The following is a 23,979-nucleotide window of genomic DNA, read 5'->3' on the forward strand; positions in this document are numbered from 1 at the left end:
TATAAATTAAAGAGTTCTGAATCCATATTCTTCAATATTACCTTAAAATAAGGCGCAAATGAAACAGAATAAAATTATTTTATAGGAATTTCAAAAGATATCATAAATTTTTATTTTTTTCCTTTCAATTAAATATCTATTTTTATTATGTTATATTAATAAAATATAGTTTAACCCTTTCTTTTTGAATATTCAATAGAATTTACACATTTTGACCTTGAATTCTTTTTTTTTTAGATTTTTTGTACTTACAGAATAATATTTTTTTTTAATAGTTAGTTAATAATATTATTATTTTTTTTTATTTTTTGTATTATTTTACAAATTATATGTATTATATATATATATATATATATTTACAAAATAAACCAATAATATATCTATTTGTTTATATATTAAATCCACTTTAATACATAACTATTTTTTATTTCTTCCATGTACCATGAAAATAGATAAATTCCAAAATTTTACTTACTGTTTTGTATTAAGTAAAAATTAAAATAACTACACTCTTTGTATTGTTTGGATAATACCATTAATGAGTAAAATATAAATAAATAAAATAAAAAATATCTTTTTTCTGATTTAATTATATTAAGTACAAGTAATACAATGCTAAAAGAAATATAAATTTATCTTTGTAATATAATATTCTTATGACATATAAAAAAAATATATTATGATATATTAATAATATTTTATTAAGAAAATAATTATTTTTATTTACTATCTATACTAACATTATCCATGTTTTAATAATTTTTAATGAATTTAATGGAAATTAAATATTCTTATTTTATATTACAAATAATAAAGATATAGTTCTCGAAGTATATCAGTTTAATATAATTAAGGCGCTTTTCAAAAAATACTTTTATATTTTATAATATGAGATATATATCACTTATTTAAATAATATTGAGTATACATTACAGGAATATTAATATGTACGTTGTCTTTTATTTTATTTATTTGTTATGTAAACTTAATTTTTTAACTATAATCTTATAAACATGTTCTAAGAGTATAAAATATATATTAAATATGAGATATTATAAAAGCATATTAATACATATAAACTCATGAATATATTTATAATTTAATATAAAATTTAAATATGAAAAATTTAATGTAGTGAAATATGCAACGCTTATTAATAAATATTTTACTTTATCAAGTGTATCATTTATGTAAAAATAGAAAAAAAGTATATTAATATAATAAATAAAAAAAATAAAACAAGAACCAAAGAATATTCTTCGTAAAATAACTTTAATATATAATTATTTTAACGATTATAATAATTGTGCCCCTATATTAACTGTACATTGTTCATAAAGAATAAGACAATTAATTCCATATATTAAATGATAATAAAAAAAAAAAATTGTTTTTTTTCATTTTTTACTTTTTTTGAAACCCATTTGATTATATGTTAAATATATTAATAAAATTAAAATATAACTTATAATTCATATATTATAGTAAATATATATAATAGTAAACTTTTTAGAACAATAAATTATATAAAAAAAAGAATAAATAATTTAATAATATTTTCTAAGTACCTTGAATTAAATGTTATTGTGATGTTGAACACATCTGATTTATAATATTGATAAATAAAATAGCAGTGGCATATACATAACTAGAAAATATTACTAAATTAAACTTCAAAACTATTTAATTATATATTGAAATAAAAATTCGTGTCGTAAAAAAGATTACTAATATTATGTATACTCTAAAGATTATAATGATAAATTTTGATTGACATATTAATCTATATTTTTGTTATTCTACATGTACAAATGATTTCAATAATAAATTTTACTAAAGCAATTAAAATATTATATTATTTTGCTTTTATTTTTAATATATAATAATAATTATTCTATAGTATAAACATATTTACTTTTTCTGCATACATTTATATATTGAATATAAATATATATATTATCCCATTATGAAGGTTCTAAAGAAGTAGGTAAAACTTTAACTTCTGTATATAATACAATGAAGAGAATTAGCAGATTATTTTAAAATTATACGATATAGTGTTTTCATGGAATATTATATTTATAATTAAAATAAATTTTTTGAGTATGTATATTTTTCATTTAACAAATAAATGCCTATTTTCATATACTATACTTCTTTTTAGCTAAATGTCTTTTTTTATTTAGTTAAATTTAAATTTTAGTAATATTAGTGCAGTTCAGTTTATTGACTAATATATATGTTATTGATACTTATAATAAATATGAATTTAAATAATATAAAAGGTATTAACTTAACAATTAAAAAAATTATAATAAAATAAATGAGAAAATACTATATTTTATAAATAGTTAATATTTATCTATTTATAATATTTTAAAAGGCAAAAAAGAATTTATGAAAAAATATTCAATTATAATAGGAAATTTATTTGAGAATATACTAAAATTAATTTATTTTTTTGTATAAAATATCAGTACAATTATATAAGTATCATATATATAAAAAAATAGAAAAGCGAATTTTTCTCTATATTTTTTTTTTATTTACAATAAAATAACCGTGTTTTTACAATTATTATTTTATCAATTAAAAGCATTTATCTTATATTTTACTAACTATTCTATTTATTATAATGTTAATAAAAAGTAAAGAGGAAATTTTTCATAAGTAATTTTTGTTTTTAAAATCTATATATGAAAAAAATGAAAATACTACATATTAACATATTATATATATTTTTCCATTTAAATAAATATTAAAATGAAACTAATTTAATTTGTGTTCCTTAATTCACGTATATCTATATACAATGGCAACTTACACTACAGAAGAAAACGTAAAATTTATTTTTGTTTTTTAATTATTATATATATTATTTTATCCAATGTTTTGTTGTTCTAGAAATGGTAGATAAATCTATTTAATGAAAATTTTGTTTTGTACATTTATATATTATTATTTTATATTTTTTACTTTTAGGAGAATACTGTGACATTATATCTTAAATATAAAAGTGAATTTGAAACAGCTATCGAAGATACTCGGAATGTAAAGGGTAAAGAAAATCCTGGAGTGAAATGTGGTCGAATGCAGGGAAATTATCCTGATTTTACTACACCATGCCAAGAGGTTGGTAGATATTTAATTGAAATAAAGGAAAACTATGAATCCGATAGCATCAAACGTTGTAAATACTTAAATTATAGGATAAATTCAGATGATAATTATAATAAGAATTTTAAATGGTTTCAGGGATATAGAGAATTTTCGTCCAAAACAGAAAATATATGCAAGAACGAAATAATAAATATTAATTCTGAAATTTTAAAAAACCTTAAAACACTATATAGTTATTATGAAGATTTTGAAAATTATAATGGTACAATTGATACTTCTACTAGTAGTACTTGTAATAAAATTGAAGAATGTTACCAATTTTATATCCAACATTACAAAGAATGTCAAAAAAAAAGTAATGACGCTTTTTGTGAGGAGTTAATAAATTTTAAGAATGCATATGATGAAAAAATGAATAAATTAACTCCATGCAATGGTTTACCACACACGTTACCACAACTAGAACAAACTTCAGCACAAATATTACCACCTAAAGAAGAAGATTACTTATTTGTTCCCATTTTAACAACAGCTATCGTATTACTAATGTCTTTCACTATATTTTTTTTATATAAGGTTAATAAGTATTATACTTAAAATTAATAATAATTTATCACATATAGAATAATTTATTTCCACAAAAATTATAAGCATATATAAATTATATTTTTAAATAAATATACATATATTTTGATGTAGTTTACACCACTGAAATCTTGGACATATAATCGTTTACGAAAAAAAAAAATTATTGAACTTAACAAATTTCAAGAAGAATCGAGAGAATCCCTACAAAACCTTCATGAAGAAGTAAATAGAAATTATGAAGGAAGTTCTCATAATATATCCTATCAATCTCAAGGACACACTTGATGCAAAATTAACCGTTTATATTATTTTCATTAAAAAATAAAATACTTAGTGATATATATGTTACACTTATGTACAAATTCATTAAAAAGCAATGTAAACGATAAATAAAGAAATGAATATATGTCTATAAAAATTATTCAAAAAAAAAGATAAAATAAATACGATGCTATTTTTAAAATTAGTAGTAGAAAATTCCCTTTAAACGAGATTCCCCTTAGAATGAAGTATAAATAATTTTAAAACTTAAGCATATAGCACAAGAAGATAAAGCAAAAGTGGATATCCTTATATAACAATATGAGGTAGCGTTTATTTTCTTAGTATTACAGAAGAAAAAACAACATTAGAAGTAACACCAATAATAATATTATATAAATAAAAAATGTAAAATCTTGGAATAAAAACATTAATCAAAATATAAAGCATATATCTACTTTTTCTTTATAACTTTATTCAAAACTTTTATTATTTGTCCACTTTCAATTTAATACAATTAAAAATGTTACACATTATGTAACAGTCTTAGCGTTTTTTTTCTTCTATTGATATATATTATATGTAACATTGTTGACAGGGTATTCATGATTGGCGCTAAGGTAGATGAATTCTAATTTTAATTGTATTCAAATGGGAACAATCCTAACCATTACTTTATAATTCATAAATATGTTCTGCTCTAGAATTATTCTTATAGTTTCTTAACTGCATTAATACCTTATTCTATATATAACATACATATGATTAAAAAAATTGATATACGATAAATAATAAAAAAAGTGTAACTACATTATACATTTTTTGATAAAGTAAATTTTAATAATAACAAATAGTATTTAAATGCCTATGTTTCGTTTTTGTTTTCTCCATATAAAAAGAAAAATACAAAAAATGTTCCCATAAATATAATAGCAAGTAATATGTTTATGTTTATAGAATGTGAGAAATAGAAATGTAATTCTTATTTTATTGAGTTTCCATATAGAATCCATTTCTATATTATCTACACAATTTATTATCTATACATTCAAATAAAAATAATAATTTAAAAAAGGAGGATTTCATTTATCATTACATGCTATTTCTAGGCACCATGGTAATTTGTTAATTGTAAACTTCATGTACACACTCATTTTTTTTATTGTACATAGTTACATGTGTCTTTGGATTTTACTATAAATGTGAATTTTAGTTATTAACAATATATAATATATTTTGCACTATACTTAATATTGCGTTAGAAATAATAAACAAAAAGTTATGTAATATTGAAATTATAGAAAATTAATCAAACACTGAAATATTCATTTAGAAAAGATAAATGAAATAATTTTAATGATAATGATGTTCCAAATTTTATTTTTAATTATCATTTCTTTACAGTAAGCATAAATTTAGTAAAAACGAAGTTCGGAGAACATGATGTACAAATAAAATTAAAATAAAAGCAAAATTTAGTCTGTTATAATTGTTAGTTATTGTTTTTATTTAAACAGTAATTATTTATTAAAATATATATTTACATACATTGTCAATCACGTACTGTGACACATAACAAAAATAAAATATAAAAGTAATAAAGTAATGTTATCTTACAACTTCATTTATTTACTATCGAATTAATATATTTTAACCAGAATTAATCTATAAAAATTATTTGCTTAGTTCTAAAAATTCAATATATACTTAATTTTATTTTTATAAAGAAATAATTTTAGTACTGCAAAGGTTCCTTTCATTTATATATTAAATATATAAGATTTAAACAGGAAAACATTAACAATTATAAAAATGTTTTTAAAATTCGAAATGTATTTCTTTTAACTTTTTTTTAATTTTATATGTAAAAAAATATTTTATTTTCTTAAAACTATGAAGTATATTTTTTTCTTTTTAAATAATAATTGATTGCATATTTAATAATATTTATAAACTTAGAAAATAAAATAAGAATATAAATGAAATTAAAATATAATCCATACGTTCTTAACTAAGAACCTTATATAAATGGATACTACTTAATTATGTGTTTATAATTTTACTTTTATTCGATGTAAGGAAAATTAAAATTCTAATAAAAGGATTTTTACAATTGATATAATTTATAACACATTTCACTTAAAACATATTATATATAATAAATATTAAGTTCTTTCTTAAGTAAAATAACTTATATATATACATCAATACATCGAAATATATTTACTATCGTACTTTTATTATAATCCAAGATATACTTATTGTTAATTTTAAAATAATACACTTTCTTATTTACCTGAACAAATAATAATTTTAGATTACAATTCACAATATAGAAAGAAAAATATTTTATTACAAACATTAACTTCTAGAGTTCTAAATAATTATCTGTATTGTACTATAATACTTAAACTTTTGAGAATAAACCCATATTTTTTATAGAAATGTATTTAAAAATATAAATAAATACTTTATGCAATAGTATTTATTAAGATACAATAATAATGTCTATTCAAATTCAAAAGCATTAAAATATTTAAATTCAAAAATAGCAATGAAAATATATTTATGTTGTGCTTTAAAAACACCAGTTATACACATATGCATTTATAATATTTTAGAAATTATATATATTCTCATTAATCAAATCATAAAATATATTACGCTTATTACGTTATATTAAAATTTTCATTACATAAACATATGAATTTTTTTATTATTTTATTATTCTTAATTTTGTTATTTTTCATTATTTCTTAAAATCTTGTACTATAAGCATATACATAACCATAAGTACGCTAAATAATGCTATAATAAGATAGGAAAGTACGTTTTCTCCCCATCCTTCTACAATTTCTTTCAATGTTTTCAATATTCCATCGTTTGTAATGCTTTCCCATGCCTCTTTCAAGGACGGTAAACTTGATAATATGGGTATTCCTATTCCCAGCAAGAGAAAAATAAAAAACATAGCAACTCCATATCTGTACTTTCTAAGTTTTATTTTTCTTAAAGATATATCACAAACTCTCCTGTTTCTTTCAAGAAAATTATCGTAATCTTTTTTTTTAATCCATTTTTTTTCAAAATGGAAATGTTTTCCATCAAACATTCCATTATTATAATCTATAACTTCGGTATAGTATTGTGCCTTATGTAATGAACTTTTATTAGATTTCTTGTTTTTATCTTTGTCCCCTTTTTCATTAATAGCTATATCCTTTTTTTTGTACTTTGTATTGTTTTGCATATTCTGTTTTAACCCTAAAATATTTGAATCCTTATCCTGCCTACATTTTGCCAGTAATCGAAAAGTTTTTATATCTAATTTTCTGCCAAGTGTGTAGTCTTCATTTATGGATTTATTAAACGTGTTCTATGAATAAACAAATATATAAAGTATGTATTTGTTATTTAATAGATAAATAATTAATTATATGAAACATTATTAATAATAATAGAACCCGTAAAATATGAATAATGTAAATACCCTTAAATGATAATATCATACCACATCATTTTTAAAATGACATATCCCATTTAAAAGGATAAACGCAGAAATTTTAATAAATAACATTGACTTAACTATTTGCTCCATTATAAATATATTTAATGCTCTTATATACTAAGGAAGCAATTAATAATAATATAATATACTTCTAATGATAATGGATGCTATATTTATTTTACAAATATTTTTTTGTTATTGATTTGTAAAAAATTAATAAAAATTATATAACTATAACTCCTGTTACAAAATATACAGTAAAAAAATTATAAATACATATTATAAAATTTTAGTTTTAATTTTATTTATAAAAAATTAACTCTCGTCAATATAAGATAATATAATTTTATTCATAAATATTCAAATACTATAGTTTTATTATTTAATGTAGTGCACTAATTAAGTAATTCTTTTTATTAATTTTTTCCAAAAGGAAATAGAAAACAAAGATATATATGATTTTGAAATATATCTAAATGTTGAGTTTATATAGAATATATAGCGTAGAGAATATAGATAATAGAATGCTCTATATATGAATACTATAAGTACAATTTTTATGGATGCTATAATAATAATAATACTAAGAGTATAAACATTTTATTTTAGAAGGACCCATCATTGCTCTTAAAAAACATATATTATTTTAACAGTATATTTATGGTAATAATATAATGATAGAATTATATTTTGTTTTATAATAATAAATACAGAAGCTTTAGATAATACCTCAACCCATACAATCCTTTATAGTATTAAATATATATACTACAACCTCATATATGCAGAAACATATATTATAAATACAAATAAAAACTGATTTTTTAATATTCTATCATAATTTTTGAATATTATTTTTAATTATGTTTAATATATACCTCTATTAATTAAAGAAAAATCTTTATATTCAACTACTTAATTTTTTATATATTGTTTTTAATTAATTTTTTCTTACATAGAATATACACTAAATACGAAGGAAAAAAATAAATAAAATAAAACACTGTCAAAACTGTAGTATTTGTCTTTTTTGTTCATATATTTTTTATTTGAATGGACTAAAATATTTTAATAAATTTTAGTAATATTAATTAATAAAAAAAAATATATATGTATCCTTATTAGAATTTTTATTATCTATATTTTCATTTTCACCATGCAATATTCCCATACATATTAGCGTAATTTTCAATAGGTCCCATGTATATTTTTACAAAGAAAAATATATGCAATGATCAATTGATTAACTAAAAAATAATTTTCAATATTTATATAAATGGGATAATTAAAATATATATTAATATTTTAATATTATTTTCATTTGAACCTATAAAAAATCATATATAAAAAGTAAAATTTAATCATGTAAATTATATCTGGAAAATATTACACAGAAATTTTTATTCATTAGTATTATTTAGGCAAAACTTTATCACAAAAATTGTGTCTTCATTTTGATATAATTTAATAATATTTATAGAAAGAATAAAAGAATATTATCTATTTATAAATCATTTATAAAAAAATAATTTTTTTTTCATTTTTATTTTGTTTATAAAATTTTTATTATTAATATAAAAAAATTACTATAGGTTAATAGAGACTATGAAAAAATATGTACATCTATGAAATTATATTAATTTTTAAATAAATATATTTAAATAAAAGAATAAGAAATAAAATTTATATATAAATATCAATCTTTTTGTGATTATTTTACTAAAAAGAAAAATGCACTTTTTTTCCTTACCCCTAATAGAAATTTTTATTATCATAGATATATAGTATATTCTTAGATGTCTACAATTATGGAAGAACAATATTAAAAAGAAAACTATTTCAATGTACTATTTATTGATATATAATTACATTTAATTCAGTAAGGTTGTCCTTTAACGTTGTAAAATATAATGAAATTTATGCAGTATATTTATTTATAAATTTTCAATATAAATTAAATTTAATTATTTTTTGAAAAATTGAATTAACTCCTAAATTATGAACAATAATAAAATAACAAATGGTTTTAGCAGTTCACATAAATAAAAAAAATCACAAATTCAAAGATTTTAAGCAAATAATTGATAACCCATACACAATAAAGTTATTATTTTTTTATATATTTATTTTTTCCCTTTCAAACTAGGAACAAATAGTTAAACAATTAATAAAAGCACTATTAAAATATGTATTATTTATAACACATGTCTCATAAAACCTAATTTATAGAATAATTAATATGTATTTTTAAGTAAATATATATATATATTCCAATGCAACGAAATGCATGAACTTCATGTAATTACTCACAAAGTAAGTCCCGTTAATTTTTTATTTTAAAGTAGTGAAGCATATTTTTTAAATTATATCAACATATAATAATTTTAAATTAGAAAAAGTGAAAAATTAAAAAATACTTTTTCATATAGTTCAAATATAAAATAACATACGGCTTAAATGAAACAATAAAAATTGTACTATAATAAATTCATTTTAAGACGCATATATATATTTTCTATGAAGGTATATATAAATACACAAATATATATTTTAAGTCATAATATGTAGTGAAATGAAATAATAATTTAAAATACATTTTGAAGAAAAATAATACGTTCAAATTCAAAAAAATCTAAGAATATATTTTTCTATTGTTGTATATCAAAAATTCCTTGTTCATGTAGGTGCACTTAAATAAAAGTAATCAATTATAAGAATGTTTAATAGATATATAACTAAATATAGAAATGGTATTACATCACATTAATCATTTCCTTATAGAAAGGTTCGTATTTCTTATTGTTCATTTTACCTTTTTTTGAACTTAATTTTTTCATATTTTTTAACTTTTTTATGGTAGTAAAAAACACTTAATATACATGTGACACCTATTATAAAGATGGGAATAAAATATATAAGAAAACCGAAGAAGCCTGTTATATAATAATGCTTACTTATCTTACTTCCCCTACTTTGTACTTCTTCAACAGATTTGAAAAACGAACTAAATGGGGACTCTATCAACCATTTATTTAAAGGCATCAACATTACTTGTAACGCTTTCACACCTCCTGTATCTGTGTATCCCAAATGTTTAGAGATAATATTTAAAATCTTAAACAATCCGCTTATAAGTCCATAACCCACGAATAAATCTAGTAAAAGTAATATGGATAACAACAAAACAAAAAATATAGGTAAACCTAATCGAAATCTGTACTTTTTACGTATTATTTTTTGGTAAATCCTATTACTAATCCCCCTGTTGTTTTTAAGAAAGTTAGCATAATCAAGTTCTTTGAATATCTTTTTTTCGAAACGGGAATATTGTTCTGTTTCAAATATACGAGAATTATTTTTCTTATATTTTTTTTGCCTTTCTATATTCCTTGATAAACTTCTATTTGATTGTTTTTTTAATTGTGCAAATATGTTTTCATTATTAGATATATCTTTTCTTTCTGTCATATCATTATTTGGTATCCCTTCTTTTAACCCCATAGTACATGAATCCTTATTATGTTTACATTTCGCTAATAATCGATAGTTCTTTGTATTTAATTTTTTGTCATTTATATAGTTTTCACCCAAAGATCCATAAAATGTCCTCTAAAACAATAAAGTAAATATTTATAATTAAAAAGAATCAATGATATTATTCTAAAAAAAAGTATTAATAAATATAAAGCACAAGAAAAAGAAATATTTGCAAATATCATTAGATAATATTATCATACATTTTCATTGCTAAAATGGCATATCCATGTTAAAGGTATAAACGTAGCAATATTAATAAATAAGAGTAACTTAATTTTTTTTTCCATTATATAAAATTTATATGTTGTAGTATGTTCAATTAAAAAAAAATCATATTCATGTAATATACATTTAATAATGACACTACATCTATTTTTTTAATTTTTTATTATTGTGTTCTCATAAAAAAATTATGTAACAAAAATATCAATAATACATTTTATAAAACAGAAAGAAAAAAATAAATGTTATAAATTATTTTAAAATTTATATTTTAATTTTATTCTCTAAAATCTAATTTAATTAAAATAATTATAATTTATTTTAATTCATACATATTTAGAATATACAATTTTGTTACTTAGAATAATAAATGAATAAATGTTATTATTAATACTTTTCAAAAAAAATATTTTTTTTTTTTTGCTATTTGTAAATATTGAATTTATCTACAGTATAGAATATAGAGAATATAAATATAATCTATTCTTATAATTATTGATACATTAATTACTGATGTTACCAAATTTACTATTTTACTATATATATTATTATAATTCCATAAGCATCATATATTCCAAAAATTGGATATATTTGATATAAAATAACTGTTCGAACAATATTATAATAGTAAGAATAAATTAAAAGAGTAATAATTTGTAAAAAGGTTTCATTCAATGTTTGATACATACTTTAGTTACTCTTTAAACACATACGTTCTTTTATATATTATAACATATTTAAAAAAATTAACAAAGTCCTACATAACATATCAACATTTTACATTTTAAAGGTAAACAGAGGATTATTTTTTATTCGAGTACTGCAATTTTTTAAAATTCTATTTATTAACTTCATTTTATATCATAATTCTTTATGTTATTTTTTAGCTTCATTTATATAATATATTTTGTTTTCTTAAATATATATATTTAGAAGAAATATTAATATAGCAAAAACAAAAAAAAAAAAAAATGAAAATTGTTTTGTAAAATTTATTAGAATTTGATCAAATTTTTATGTGCATCCTTCCAAATATTAATACCTATTCTTCTATTTGCAACTATATTTATGCAATAAAAATCAAATACTTTGTATTCTTTATGATTTAATATATATTTAAAAAGCACATGCCTTGTGATTAAAAAACAAATATTAATCTTAATTGGACGGTTCAAATGTAAATTAAAAATTAGTATTTTTAAAAAATATAAAACTTAATCACTTGTAAGGCACTTAAATAAAACCTATTAAAAAATAGTATAATTTATAATTAATAATTTCATAAGCATTATAGTTAATACTTAAAGTAAAATACATAAGAAATTATATTTTTTATAAAAGCAATATAACATTTATATGAGTTGACTTATACATATATGCTGATTAACTTTTATTTAATATTATATAATTAAAATAAAGATGAAAAAAAAAATTTCGAAAAATTTTAAAGATATTAATAAAAACTCTTTACACTTATAGAAGTATTTAATGTCATATTACTACTCTGGAAAACTTATCTAGACAAATGAAAAGTAACACAAATGCATAATTTTTATTCATATGTACTCCTGTTATGGAAAAATATATATTTAACATTAAAAGTTAAATATCTATTATTTAATTGTTAAATGAATTTCATTGAAAATATATTATTAACATTTATTATGCATTAATCCTTTAAGACTTAACCAAAACAGTCATTTTTTTATTGTCATAATATAACGCCAAATTAACACAGATACAACAATATAATCTCTTAATGTATTTCGAAAAAAAAATATATTATTTCTTTTTTATCCACATTTTTTTTTTTATAGAAATTTAGATAATTTTTATGAGATTTAATTCTAACAATTAATTAAATTCAAAAATAATACGAAAAAAGTATCATAATTCAATTTATTATAAAGCATTATAAATTTTTAAATTAATAAAGTACTATTAATAATTAGTTCTTAAAATCAAAATAATATTAGTGTACTTTGACAATATCATAAATAGGATAAATATATAAAAATTTAATAAAAGCATTCTTATATTAAGTTTTAAAATATATATTTCTCAAGTTCTTTTACATAAATTATCTATTATATGTATATTTAAATAAGAAATACATGCTAATTAAATAAAACACAAACTTTTAGTTTTATTAAATGAAGAGTAAATTGAAACATCTAAATGGAAACTAATACACAATATGTTACTTTGAAAAATTTTTAATATACTTAAATTCTTAAAATAGAAAAAAGAAAATATATGATTGTTATATATTTAAACTACCTCGCTGGCTCCATTAACATATTGAATGTTACTATATATATTAAATTTAATGAATACATAATTCTTATTATAAAAATTTAGATTAAACATATATACACATATTTTCTTCCTATAAAGAATTCATATTTCTATGAATACTAAGAAATATCAACTTCTCAGTTTTATTAAACACAATATTACATACATATATATAATGTTAAGTCAGGTTAATAAATTCAAAATATTACATCACAATAGGAAAAAAAATATAAAAACATCTACTTTTATAAATATTTAGTACATATATTTTTATCCTTATTTATAAATATATATGCGTATATTATATCATTACCTAGATAAAATCTACATGTATCTAATAAGAAAATATTTGAAAACATTATATTATACAAAATATTATATACTTTTTTTATTTGCAAGATAAACATTTTCCCTTACAGCAATATTTTTACACATATGCTTTAACTAAATTTCCTTTTACTACAAATTCGTATAAGAAGAGTTTAACCAATACATGAATAACCATAGAAATACCTAATATAACTAGGAATAACGAAAAAAATGTAAATTTATCATAGATTTCTATGAATAAAAGTAATAAAATTCTTATTATCAAAAGATTTACTGGTGCAAAAAATGTTAAAAAGGTTCTTCTACAAACTACATATATTAAAATTTTTTTCCAAGTAGAACAGCTACATTTTCGTATTATATATAAAGGAATAAATTCCTTATGGAGTGATTTTTTAAAAAATATTCTACTTCTGAAAAGATTTATATATGACAGAAGGGTACTTCTTGACTAAATCTTTTTGATTCAGCACTTGAATTATATTTATTTGACGATTAACTTTTCCTGTTATACTCTCATTCTCAATTAACGTATTAATTTCTTTAATGATCCTATCTCTCTTTTTTTAACATTTTTTAAAGCCACGATTTTGGTTTCGATAGAATTTTCTAGTAATAATATAGTTGTTCTTGAATTGAATGTTTCATCTTCACTGTTTTTATTATCTAAATGTTAATTACATATAGTTTACAAATAAAAGAATATATTTTTAATATTCATAATTTGATAAATTTATTTAAGCATTAAATAGAACTTTTTTGTTATCATATATACATAATATGAGTTAAAATAGAAAGAGAATTTTATTCAATTCTATAATACTGCATCGTTGTAATAATAACATATCCAAATAAAAAGCATATATAAAGGAGTTTTAAATTATATATTTAATTTTTCTTTTCGAGGTCGTATAGTTTAATTTTATAATATTTATATTTCTGTGTACAAAAGTCTATATTACTACAAGATATTCTTAGAAAAATAGAACTAATGTAGTTCATATTTTACATTATTATACGTTTTAAAAAAATACTATGATGTATAATAAAATACATATATTAGGTTCCTCAAAAAAAAAGTTAATTTTAAAAATGTTTTAGTAAATACGTTCAATAAAACTATTTAAACAAGTGCAACATAAAATAGTTGGAGAACTAATTTATTAATGAATTCCCATATATATATAAATTATATATAACAGAACAATTCTAAAATCTTGTTGTATATATTTTCCATTACGAAAATAAAATAAAAAGGATCTTTTAGTGAATAAATATTTTATTTTACAATTAGAATAGAAAAATTAGTTTCTGTGAAAACAGATACATTAGCATAAATTAGGAGTAATAGTTATTAATTTTTTTCTAAGCTTCCTGATAATAAGATTGGCTATTTTACATATTATACCATAAAAACATAATTTAAAAGTTGAAAAACTTTACTTATAGTGTATCTTATAATGTTCGTACAATAAAAAAAATAAAAAAAAAGAAAAAAAATGTTTTAATTACAATTTATAATCTAACACTCGCCATATACCTACAGCATGTAAATATTCATATACAAATAATTTTAATCACATTTTAGCAATTAATTTACCTACAAATTTAATCTTTTAAAATTTACCATTTACATTAACTCATTTATATATATGTACTTATTATTATGAACGGAATACAATAAATTTTATATAATTTATAATAATGCATTTTATTTATTATAACCAGAAAAAAACTAAGCAGATTTAGTGCATAGGTAATTTATTTTCCATTTTGTTTTTTTTTCATAAGAAAAATTATCATATTTATTACATATTATAAGAATAATAATATTTAAAAAAAAGAGTACTATAGTAAGAGGAACTGCAGTAAAAATAAATTTTTAGTAAGATAATTAAAAATAAATTATAAAAATAAAATTAATTTTTTAAAAATAATTAATAATGAATATAATGAAACTTTAAATTGTTTTTTTTCCTATATAATATATATTACTTATAGTATTACACAAAAATAAGATAATTATAATTTTATTGCAAGTTTCCATATGCATATATTATATACAGAGCTATAAACATAGTTAAAAAAGATTGTGGGTTTGAATTCTTTAAATGTTTCCTTTATATCAACGTCAAATATTTTGTTAAAATTAAAAAATTTTCTGTTTATATAATAACTATTAGGGTTCATAGCAATAACTAATACTACCTATAATTACGAATACAAAATGTTAAAAATTATATAAACGTATTATCTTCTGTTTATTTATTTTTTTCTAACATTTCATGAAATCAATCGATATTGTAATTTTTGGAGCATTTTGTTTTTTCTAATTCGTATTATGCACTATATATTTACTAAAAATATTCACGTTTATTTAAAATAGTTAATTATGTATAATCAGAAAAATTAAAGAATCATCTATATATAATTTCTATTTTTTTTGAAATATTTAATTAGTTCCTAAATACATGTATTCACCATAAATTAGTATTAATAAATATATATTTTATAATATATATGTATTTAATAATTCATATATATATATTTATACCTTAATACTTGTTGACCCCTGTAAATATATTGTCACTTGTAATAAATGTTTCTTATAGATATTCCTTTTATATTAATAAATTATTTTTATCATAATTAGAGATGTTATTAATGCTACAAAATAATGGATTATATAACTCTTTTTTTCAGTATTTTATATAAAAATAAATTAATTTAGATTATAAATATCTTCCATGAAATTATTATTTTCGTATTGTTTGATTAAGTAGCACTTCTACAATAGTACTACTATAAATTCTATTATGTATACACAAACATATATATGATAAAATATTCTCTAAAATGGGGACCATTACAATTTATATCTACATGTATTTAATTCTACTCAAGCTTCACTCTGATATTTATTTATTCTAATTAATTTATTTTTTAAAAAAATTTTGAATCCTTTTATTTACAAATAAGTTAACATTTATTTGATATTCTGTCTACATAAAAAAAAAAATATTTTAAATCATTTTACATAAGTATATTATATGCAGAGAAGAATATATTTAATAAAATTCATTAGCATTTAAAAAAAAAAAAAAAATACATATAACTTTTTTTTTATTATAATTCTTATTATCAATTTCTTCATTTCATCATATAGAATTGTTCGTATGCATTATTTCATATTCTATATCTCTTTAGTGTATTTTTGCAAACAATATATATACTTATATTATTTCATTAACAAAAAATAACATTTTAATTGTATATTAATGGGATAAATGAAAATATATTAATATTATAATTTTAATTTGAACCTATAATGATACAATTTTAATAATTTAAATTTATTCATGAACACTACTAGGAAAATATTCATATTCAAAATCATATACATTATATTTATTTAATTAAACACTGTATAAAAAATATAGTAATTTTTATATACAACTAATTTAAACCTATGTAACCAGTAAAAAATATTGCATAAATATGAATTGTCTAAAAAAAAATAATACCCTTTTTTAATTTCATATTTTTTAAAAAATGAGTTTTATAAATGTGATGTTTATTGTCATTTTAAAAATATATATTCGTATACATCTATATATAATATTAACTCTTATATATACTCTTACTCATTAAAAATATAAAAAAAAATATAAAAATAAGTACACATTATTACATTTTAATACAAAAAATATGTATTTTTTAATATTATTAATGATATTTCAGTTTCTTACAGACATATGCTTCTATTTATATATTTGGAATTATAAAAACTATAAATGAACAATTTATTTGTACCATATATTAATTTTAATTAATTTATTTAATATTTTAATAATGTGAAGAATAAAAAAATATATACAATTTATTTATAAATTTTCATTATAATGTATATTAAATTAGTCTTACCAAAATGTAATTAACATCAAAATTAAGTTTAATAATAAATAACTATAAATCTTTATTTTAATTGTAGAGATAACGAATCTATAATTTGGCAAAGTTTTATAAATAATAGATATTTAATAAGGATATATGTTTTTCATATATATATATACAAATGTATATTATCCAAAAAATATATAAGTTCATTAAAATGGTATTTAGAGTTATAATTTCTTATAACATATTTCTCATAAAAAATATTTTATAGAATGAATATTAAGATTTCATTTTAATAAAAAAAATATATATATATTATATCAATATAACAAATATTTTCTTTTTCTTTCATTAAATACGAAAATTTACACGTTTATTGCTAATTTAAAACTAATAGCCCATGTTCTTAATAACGTGAATAACTAACAATATTAGACTATTATAATATCTATAATAGTAAGCAGAATATTTTATTTAAAATACAAATTATTAAAATAATTCTGTAAAATTATATGAATTCCTTGATTATATATTAATTTCAATGCACAAATATATTTTTTTTTGTAGAAATATATTTAAATATAAAATGTACAAATGATAAGATAAATATATTTAAGTTGAAAAAATACATTATAATATAAACTGAAAAGTATTAAAGCATTCAAATTTATTAAAAAATTGAAGACTCAATTTAATGTTGTCTATAGAGAAGACAACGTATATATATGCGTATATAAAAAATTTAAGTAATTATATTTTTATTTACTAGGTTAATCATTTATGCTATTACAGATATTACTTCGTGTTAAAGAATTACCACAAAAAAAAAAGCACATATCATGGTGTTCATTTTACCTTTTCCTAAACTTAATTTTTTCAATTTTTTTTACTTTTTTATTGTAGTAAATAAGACCGGACATAAATGTAATACCTAATATAATAAAAGGTACGAAATATATTATAAAACCAAATAAATTACACGATACATGGATTTCCGATTTCCATTTGCTATTTTTCCATATTGACAATTCGAAAGATGGTCTTAATATTTCAGACCAATGATTCCGTAAAATATAATTCAATTTTCCTCTTAACGAAGTCCAAAAATCACTATCATATGTATTCAATAACGCGCTCAAGCAATTTATAAAACCATAACCCACGAATAAATATAATATAAGTGATATCAATAATAACAGAAACAATAATATAGGTAGGGATAGTCATATCCCATATTTTTTACTCATTATTTTTTTATACAATTTATCACTAATTATCCTGTTGTTTTTAATAAAATTCACATAATCAAGTTCTTTAAATATATTTTTTTCTAAATGGAATATTTTTTTGTTTTAAAAATACACAAAGTATTTTTCTTATCTTCTCTATGACTTCCTGCTTTATTTAATGAACTTTCTTTCAATTGTTTCTTCCTTCTTTTATCTCTTTTATCGTTATTACATACATTATTTTTTTCTTTCTTTATATTATATGGTATCTTTTTTCTTAATACAACAATACTTGAATCCTGATTTTTTTTATATTTCGATAGTAACCTACAATCACTTCTGCCTATTTTTCTATCAAATTTGAAGTTCTCACTCAAATATTCGTTGAACATACTCCGAAAATATAATGTAAATATTTGTTATTTAATGAAAAAAAATTTCCTCCTACAATAAATTATTAATAAAAATAAAACACTAAAAATATTAATAAATCAAATATTTTCAAAATAATATTATTGTACCTTATCATTCTCAAAACAGTGTATCCATGATAAAAGTATAAACGCAGAAATTTTAATAATTAAAAGTAACCTAATTTTTTGTTCCAGGATATATTTCCTTAATAGTGTAATATATTCAGTAAAGACCAAATTAACAATAATAAAATATTTATAAATGTTAAAGCTCACTATAATTTTTTATTTATTTTTTTTTATTATTATTTGTTTTTTTTTTTCTAGTATAGAATCAATAAAATCTATACACTTATAATACTCTTTACAGCAGATACCAAGAAAAGTAACTTTTAAGACATATTATAAAATTATTGTATTAATTTATTTTATAAAACTAATATCATTTAAATAGAATAATTTTCATTGTTTAATGAATATACAGAATATACACATTATTTAGTATAACAGTAAAATAATATTTTTATTAATAGTTTTTAAAAATTAAAAAACATATATTCTTAATATTTGTAAATATTGAGTAATGCTGGAATATAGAATATATACTTTGAAAAATGTATACACTATGTATAGAATACATATAATATTTTGTAATATATTAAGGAAATTAACTAATATCAACGATGTATTTATATTAATAATGGTAATAATATAAATATTATTTTTTGGAAAAACCGTTAATATATAATGAAATGTTAATTATTAAAATAATATAATAATAGTAATGATAAATGTAAAACGTAAAAATTTGTACAGAATTTCGTCAAATGTTTATTATAATATTTTCGTTATAAAATGGAATATAATATATTTAATAATTCAAATTTATATAATACATCAAAATCTATAAAGCAATCCATATTTTTTAGTGTAATTAGGTTTTAATTTTTTATTTTTGTGCAATCATTTTTGATAATTATAATTTTTAATTGAATTTAATTCATATGAATATTTTTAGGTAAAATGTTTTTAAATTCTTTTACAAAAATGTTTTTTAAATTAAGTATACTAATTTAGAAAAAAAATAAAAAAAAGAAAATAGTAATAAAATAAATAATGTAAACTGAAATTCTTCCATTAAAGTTTTTATAACAAGAATAAACCTGGTACATTAAGTTCTCTCTCAAATTATATATTAATAAGAATTCTTATTTTTTTACTAATAATCTCATTATATTATAAATATTTATGTTATTTTAATAAAGTACTTTTAAATTAACCATTGTATAGGCGTAACAATAAAACGATTAAAGTATATATACTATTACTTATTGAAACACTACTATAATACATAAAATTAATAAAGAAGAACATACACTCACAAACAGTACTAAAATTACAGTAATAAATACTGAATATTCCATAAGAATAAGAAAAAACCTAACTCTAAACCTAAATTTTTGTTTAAGAAATATATATTAAAAAATAAAAATTTTCTTTTTGCTATTATTTAAGAAATGTGCATTATAAACATGAAAATATTGACGATGTTTAAAAAAAACTATATGTATTATTATAAATTTTTAAAATTATATTATCAATTAATATATTTATATCATAAAAAATAACAAAAATATATAGTTTGTTTATTAATATATTTTTATTATATTATATATTTAATTTATTTTTCCACATAAAAATATTATCATAGTTAATAAAGTAATAAAATGGAGAATATATTTAGCTTTTTATTTAATTGTAAAGTTATAGTATCGATTACGTAATAATTATAAGTAATATATATATAATAAGAATATATTTTTTATTACATAATTATAAGTCCAATTTTACATAATTAAAAAAAAAATTAAATATATTAAAATTTTCTACTATAATTATGTCTAATAATATAATTCTCTTAAATATTTTATAGAAAAAATAAAATTTTTTTCTTTCGTAGAAAAAAAATATATATATACACATCAGTGTAAAACAATATCTCAATTTTTTTCATTTGATATAAAATAAGACACATTTATTTCTAATTTATATCTAATAATAAATTTTCCGAAAAAGTGAAAATATATTCATTTTTGACAAGAACAAGTGAAAAAATAAAAAGTACTATTTTATATAATTCATATATAAATTTCCAAAACCTTAGAATAAAACTATATGAATTCTTGTGTTATATATATTAATTTTAACATACAAATATATATTTTTTTTAAATATATTAAATACATAAATATATTTATTAGGCCACACTAATTAATTTAAATGGGATATATTTTTGAACGTCCATACATAAAAATAATAAAACATTCAAAATTAACAAAAAATTAGAAACATATTTTTTTATTGTTCTGTATAAAAAATATCTTGTACATATGGGTGAATTTATAAAGCATAAGCAATTATAACTATGTTTACTACGCACAACCTTAAATGTATTACAGATATTATAATAATGATATTAAAGAGATCTTTTAAAAAAAAAAAATACTCATTATTTATTTACTCATTCATCAACTTAAGTTTATTATATATCTCTTTATTTTTTAAGATCCTAGGTATTGTTATTATAATTAAAATTGAAAATATAACAATATCTATGGCATATAATATTGCACATGTATAAGGATCTAAACTTTCTGGAATTTTAATAATCGAATCTAAATTTTTTCTAATTTTAACCCCTACTTTTTTCCACGAAACATAAATATCTCCTATAATGTATAATACCCCCAACATAATAAAAATTAAAAATAAAACAACTCCATATCTGTAACGTCTAAATTTTATTTTTCCTAATGCTATGTCACAAAGTCTTCTTTTTTTTTCTAGAAAATGAGAGTAATCTTTCTGTTTAATCCATTTTTTCTCAAAATGAAAATGTTTTCCATCAAAAATTCCATTGCTATAATCTATAACTTCGGTATAGTATTGCGCTTTATTTAATAAATTTTTATTAGATTTTTTTCTTTTAAATTGGGCTTCCTTTTCATTAATAGTTATGTTTTTCTTTTTGTAATCTGTATTATTTAATATATTCTGTTTTAATCCCAAAATATATGAATCTTTATCATGTTTATATATTGTTAGTAATCGAAAAATTCTTGTATCTAATTTTCTATAAATATTGTAGTACTCTTCAAAAGATTTATCAAAGATAATCTAAAGGGAAAAAAAAATAAAGATAAAAAATATTTGTTATTTAAATGATAAATTATTAATTCTATGGAACCTTATTAATAAAAATAAAACACGTAAAGTATGAATAATGCAAATATACTTAAATGATAATATCATACCATATAACTCTTTAAATGACATATCCAAAATAAAAAGATGAAAACAAATATTTTAATAAATATGATTTGTTTAATTTTATGTTCCATTATATATAACTTTAATATTCTTATATGTTAAATAAACAAAATATTACTAATAAAATGATTATAATTTTCCAATGATAACAAAAATTCATCATTTATTTAAAAATTTATTTTTATTGATACATTGGAAAAAATTAGTAAAATTTATATAACTACAATGAGTTTTAGTATAAGTGCATAGAAAAATTACATTAAAAAATATTATATACCTTTTATAATAATAAAATTTAAAATAAAATTAATTGAATTTATTCAAAAATATATTAAATATATAATTTAGTTATTTAATATAGCGCACTTATTATACAAATTTTTTATTAGTATTTTTCAAAATTAAACAGAAAAAAAAATATACGATGTTATAAAATTTCTAATTATTAAATTTATATAGAATATAGAACGTAGAGAATACAAATAAAACATTATTCTCAATATCAATACAATAAAGACAAATCATAAGAATTTTATCATATAAATAATTATAATTGTATATATATTATGCTGTAGAATTACGTATTATTATTCTTAAAATATATTTATTATTATAGCAGTATGATAATAATATATATAAGAATTAATAATTTGTGTTATGCAATTCATAACTGATACATTAGATAATCTCAAAGTCCATACGATTTTCTATAGCATATAAAACATTTTAAAAAAATCATATATGTGTTAATAATATGTACAAATATATATTTAGAGGATATGAGGAATTTATTTTTATATTTGTTCCATAATTTTTAATAATTATAATTTTTAATTTTGTAAAATTAATGGCATTATTTTTAAATGAAGAATTTTTATATACATATAATTAATCTTTTTTAATATTTCTCTTAATTAATTATATTTTTATAACAGAAACATAAATATAAAAAAAAACAAACTTAATATCAAAATGTAATTATTCAACTTGTCTATTCATATAAATGTTATATATATGGTCTAATATATTTTTAAAAATTATTATAATAAATAACATTAAAAACAATGTATATATATATAGCTTTTATTAAAATTGTTATTATCAATATTTTCATTTTTAATGTGCTCTATTCCAATATCTTCGAGTGTAATTATCTATAGGTACTAATTATAATTTTTAAAAAATGAAAATATGCATAGGCTGTTTCATAGTCTAAACCATATTATTCAAAGTTATAGCTAATTAT

At 18.1% G+C, this 23,979-nt stretch overlaps 4 protein-coding genes and 1 pseudogene across 5 annotated transcripts; 1 reads left to right on the forward strand and 4 right to left on the reverse strand.

The window, feature by feature from the left end:
• Window positions 1-2,812: 2,812 nt before the first annotated feature.
• Window positions 2,813-3,993, forward strand: PmUG01_00019600 (PIR protein; the record flags this gene model as incomplete). Its single annotated transcript, XM_029006722.1, has 3 exons — window positions 2,813-2,839; window positions 2,983-3,696; window positions 3,820-3,993. The coding sequence occupies 3 exons, from the start codon at window positions 2,813-2,815 to the stop codon at window positions 3,991-3,993; spliced, it is 915 nt and encodes a 304-aa protein (XP_028859273.1).
• Window positions 3,994-6,718: 2,725 nt separating this feature from the next.
• On the reverse strand, window positions 6,719-7,567 carry PmUG01_00019700 (fam-m protein; the record flags this gene model as incomplete). The annotated part of the gene is made up of 2 exons (XM_029006733.1): window positions 6,719-7,345; window positions 7,481-7,567. 2 exons carry the CDS (start codon window positions 7,565-7,567, stop codon window positions 6,719-6,721), a joined length of 714 nt encoding a protein of 237 aa, XP_028859274.1.
• Window positions 7,568-10,285: 2,718 nt separating this feature from the next.
• Window positions 10,286-11,301, reverse strand: PmUG01_00019800 (fam-l protein; the record flags this gene model as incomplete). The annotated part of the gene is made up of 2 exons (XM_029006744.1): window positions 10,286-11,086; window positions 11,215-11,301. The coding sequence occupies 2 exons, from the start codon at window positions 11,299-11,301 to the stop codon at window positions 10,286-10,288; spliced, it is 888 nt and encodes a 295-aa protein (XP_028859275.1).
• Window positions 11,302-18,612: 7,311 nt separating this feature from the next.
• On the reverse strand, window positions 18,613-19,382 carry PmUG01_00019900 (annotated as a pseudogene). The gene is given in 2 exon segments: window positions 18,613-19,089; window positions 19,104-19,382. Coding segments are annotated over 2 exon segments (756 nt in total).
• A 2,538-nt stretch (window positions 19,383-21,920) lies between these two features.
• On the reverse strand, window positions 21,921-22,804 carry PmUG01_00020000 (fam-m protein; the record flags this gene model as incomplete). Its single annotated transcript, XM_029006755.1, has 2 exons — window positions 21,921-22,580; window positions 22,718-22,804. 2 exons carry the CDS (start codon window positions 22,802-22,804, stop codon window positions 21,921-21,923), a joined length of 747 nt encoding a protein of 248 aa, XP_028859276.1.
• Window positions 22,805-23,979: the final 1,175 nt, after the last annotated feature.

This window comes from Plasmodium malariae, assembly GCF_900090045.1.
Source record: "Plasmodium malariae genome assembly, contig: PmUG01_00_7, whole genome shotgun sequence".
Taxonomy (NCBI): domain Eukaryota; phylum Apicomplexa; class Aconoidasida; order Haemosporida; family Plasmodiidae; genus Plasmodium; species Plasmodium malariae.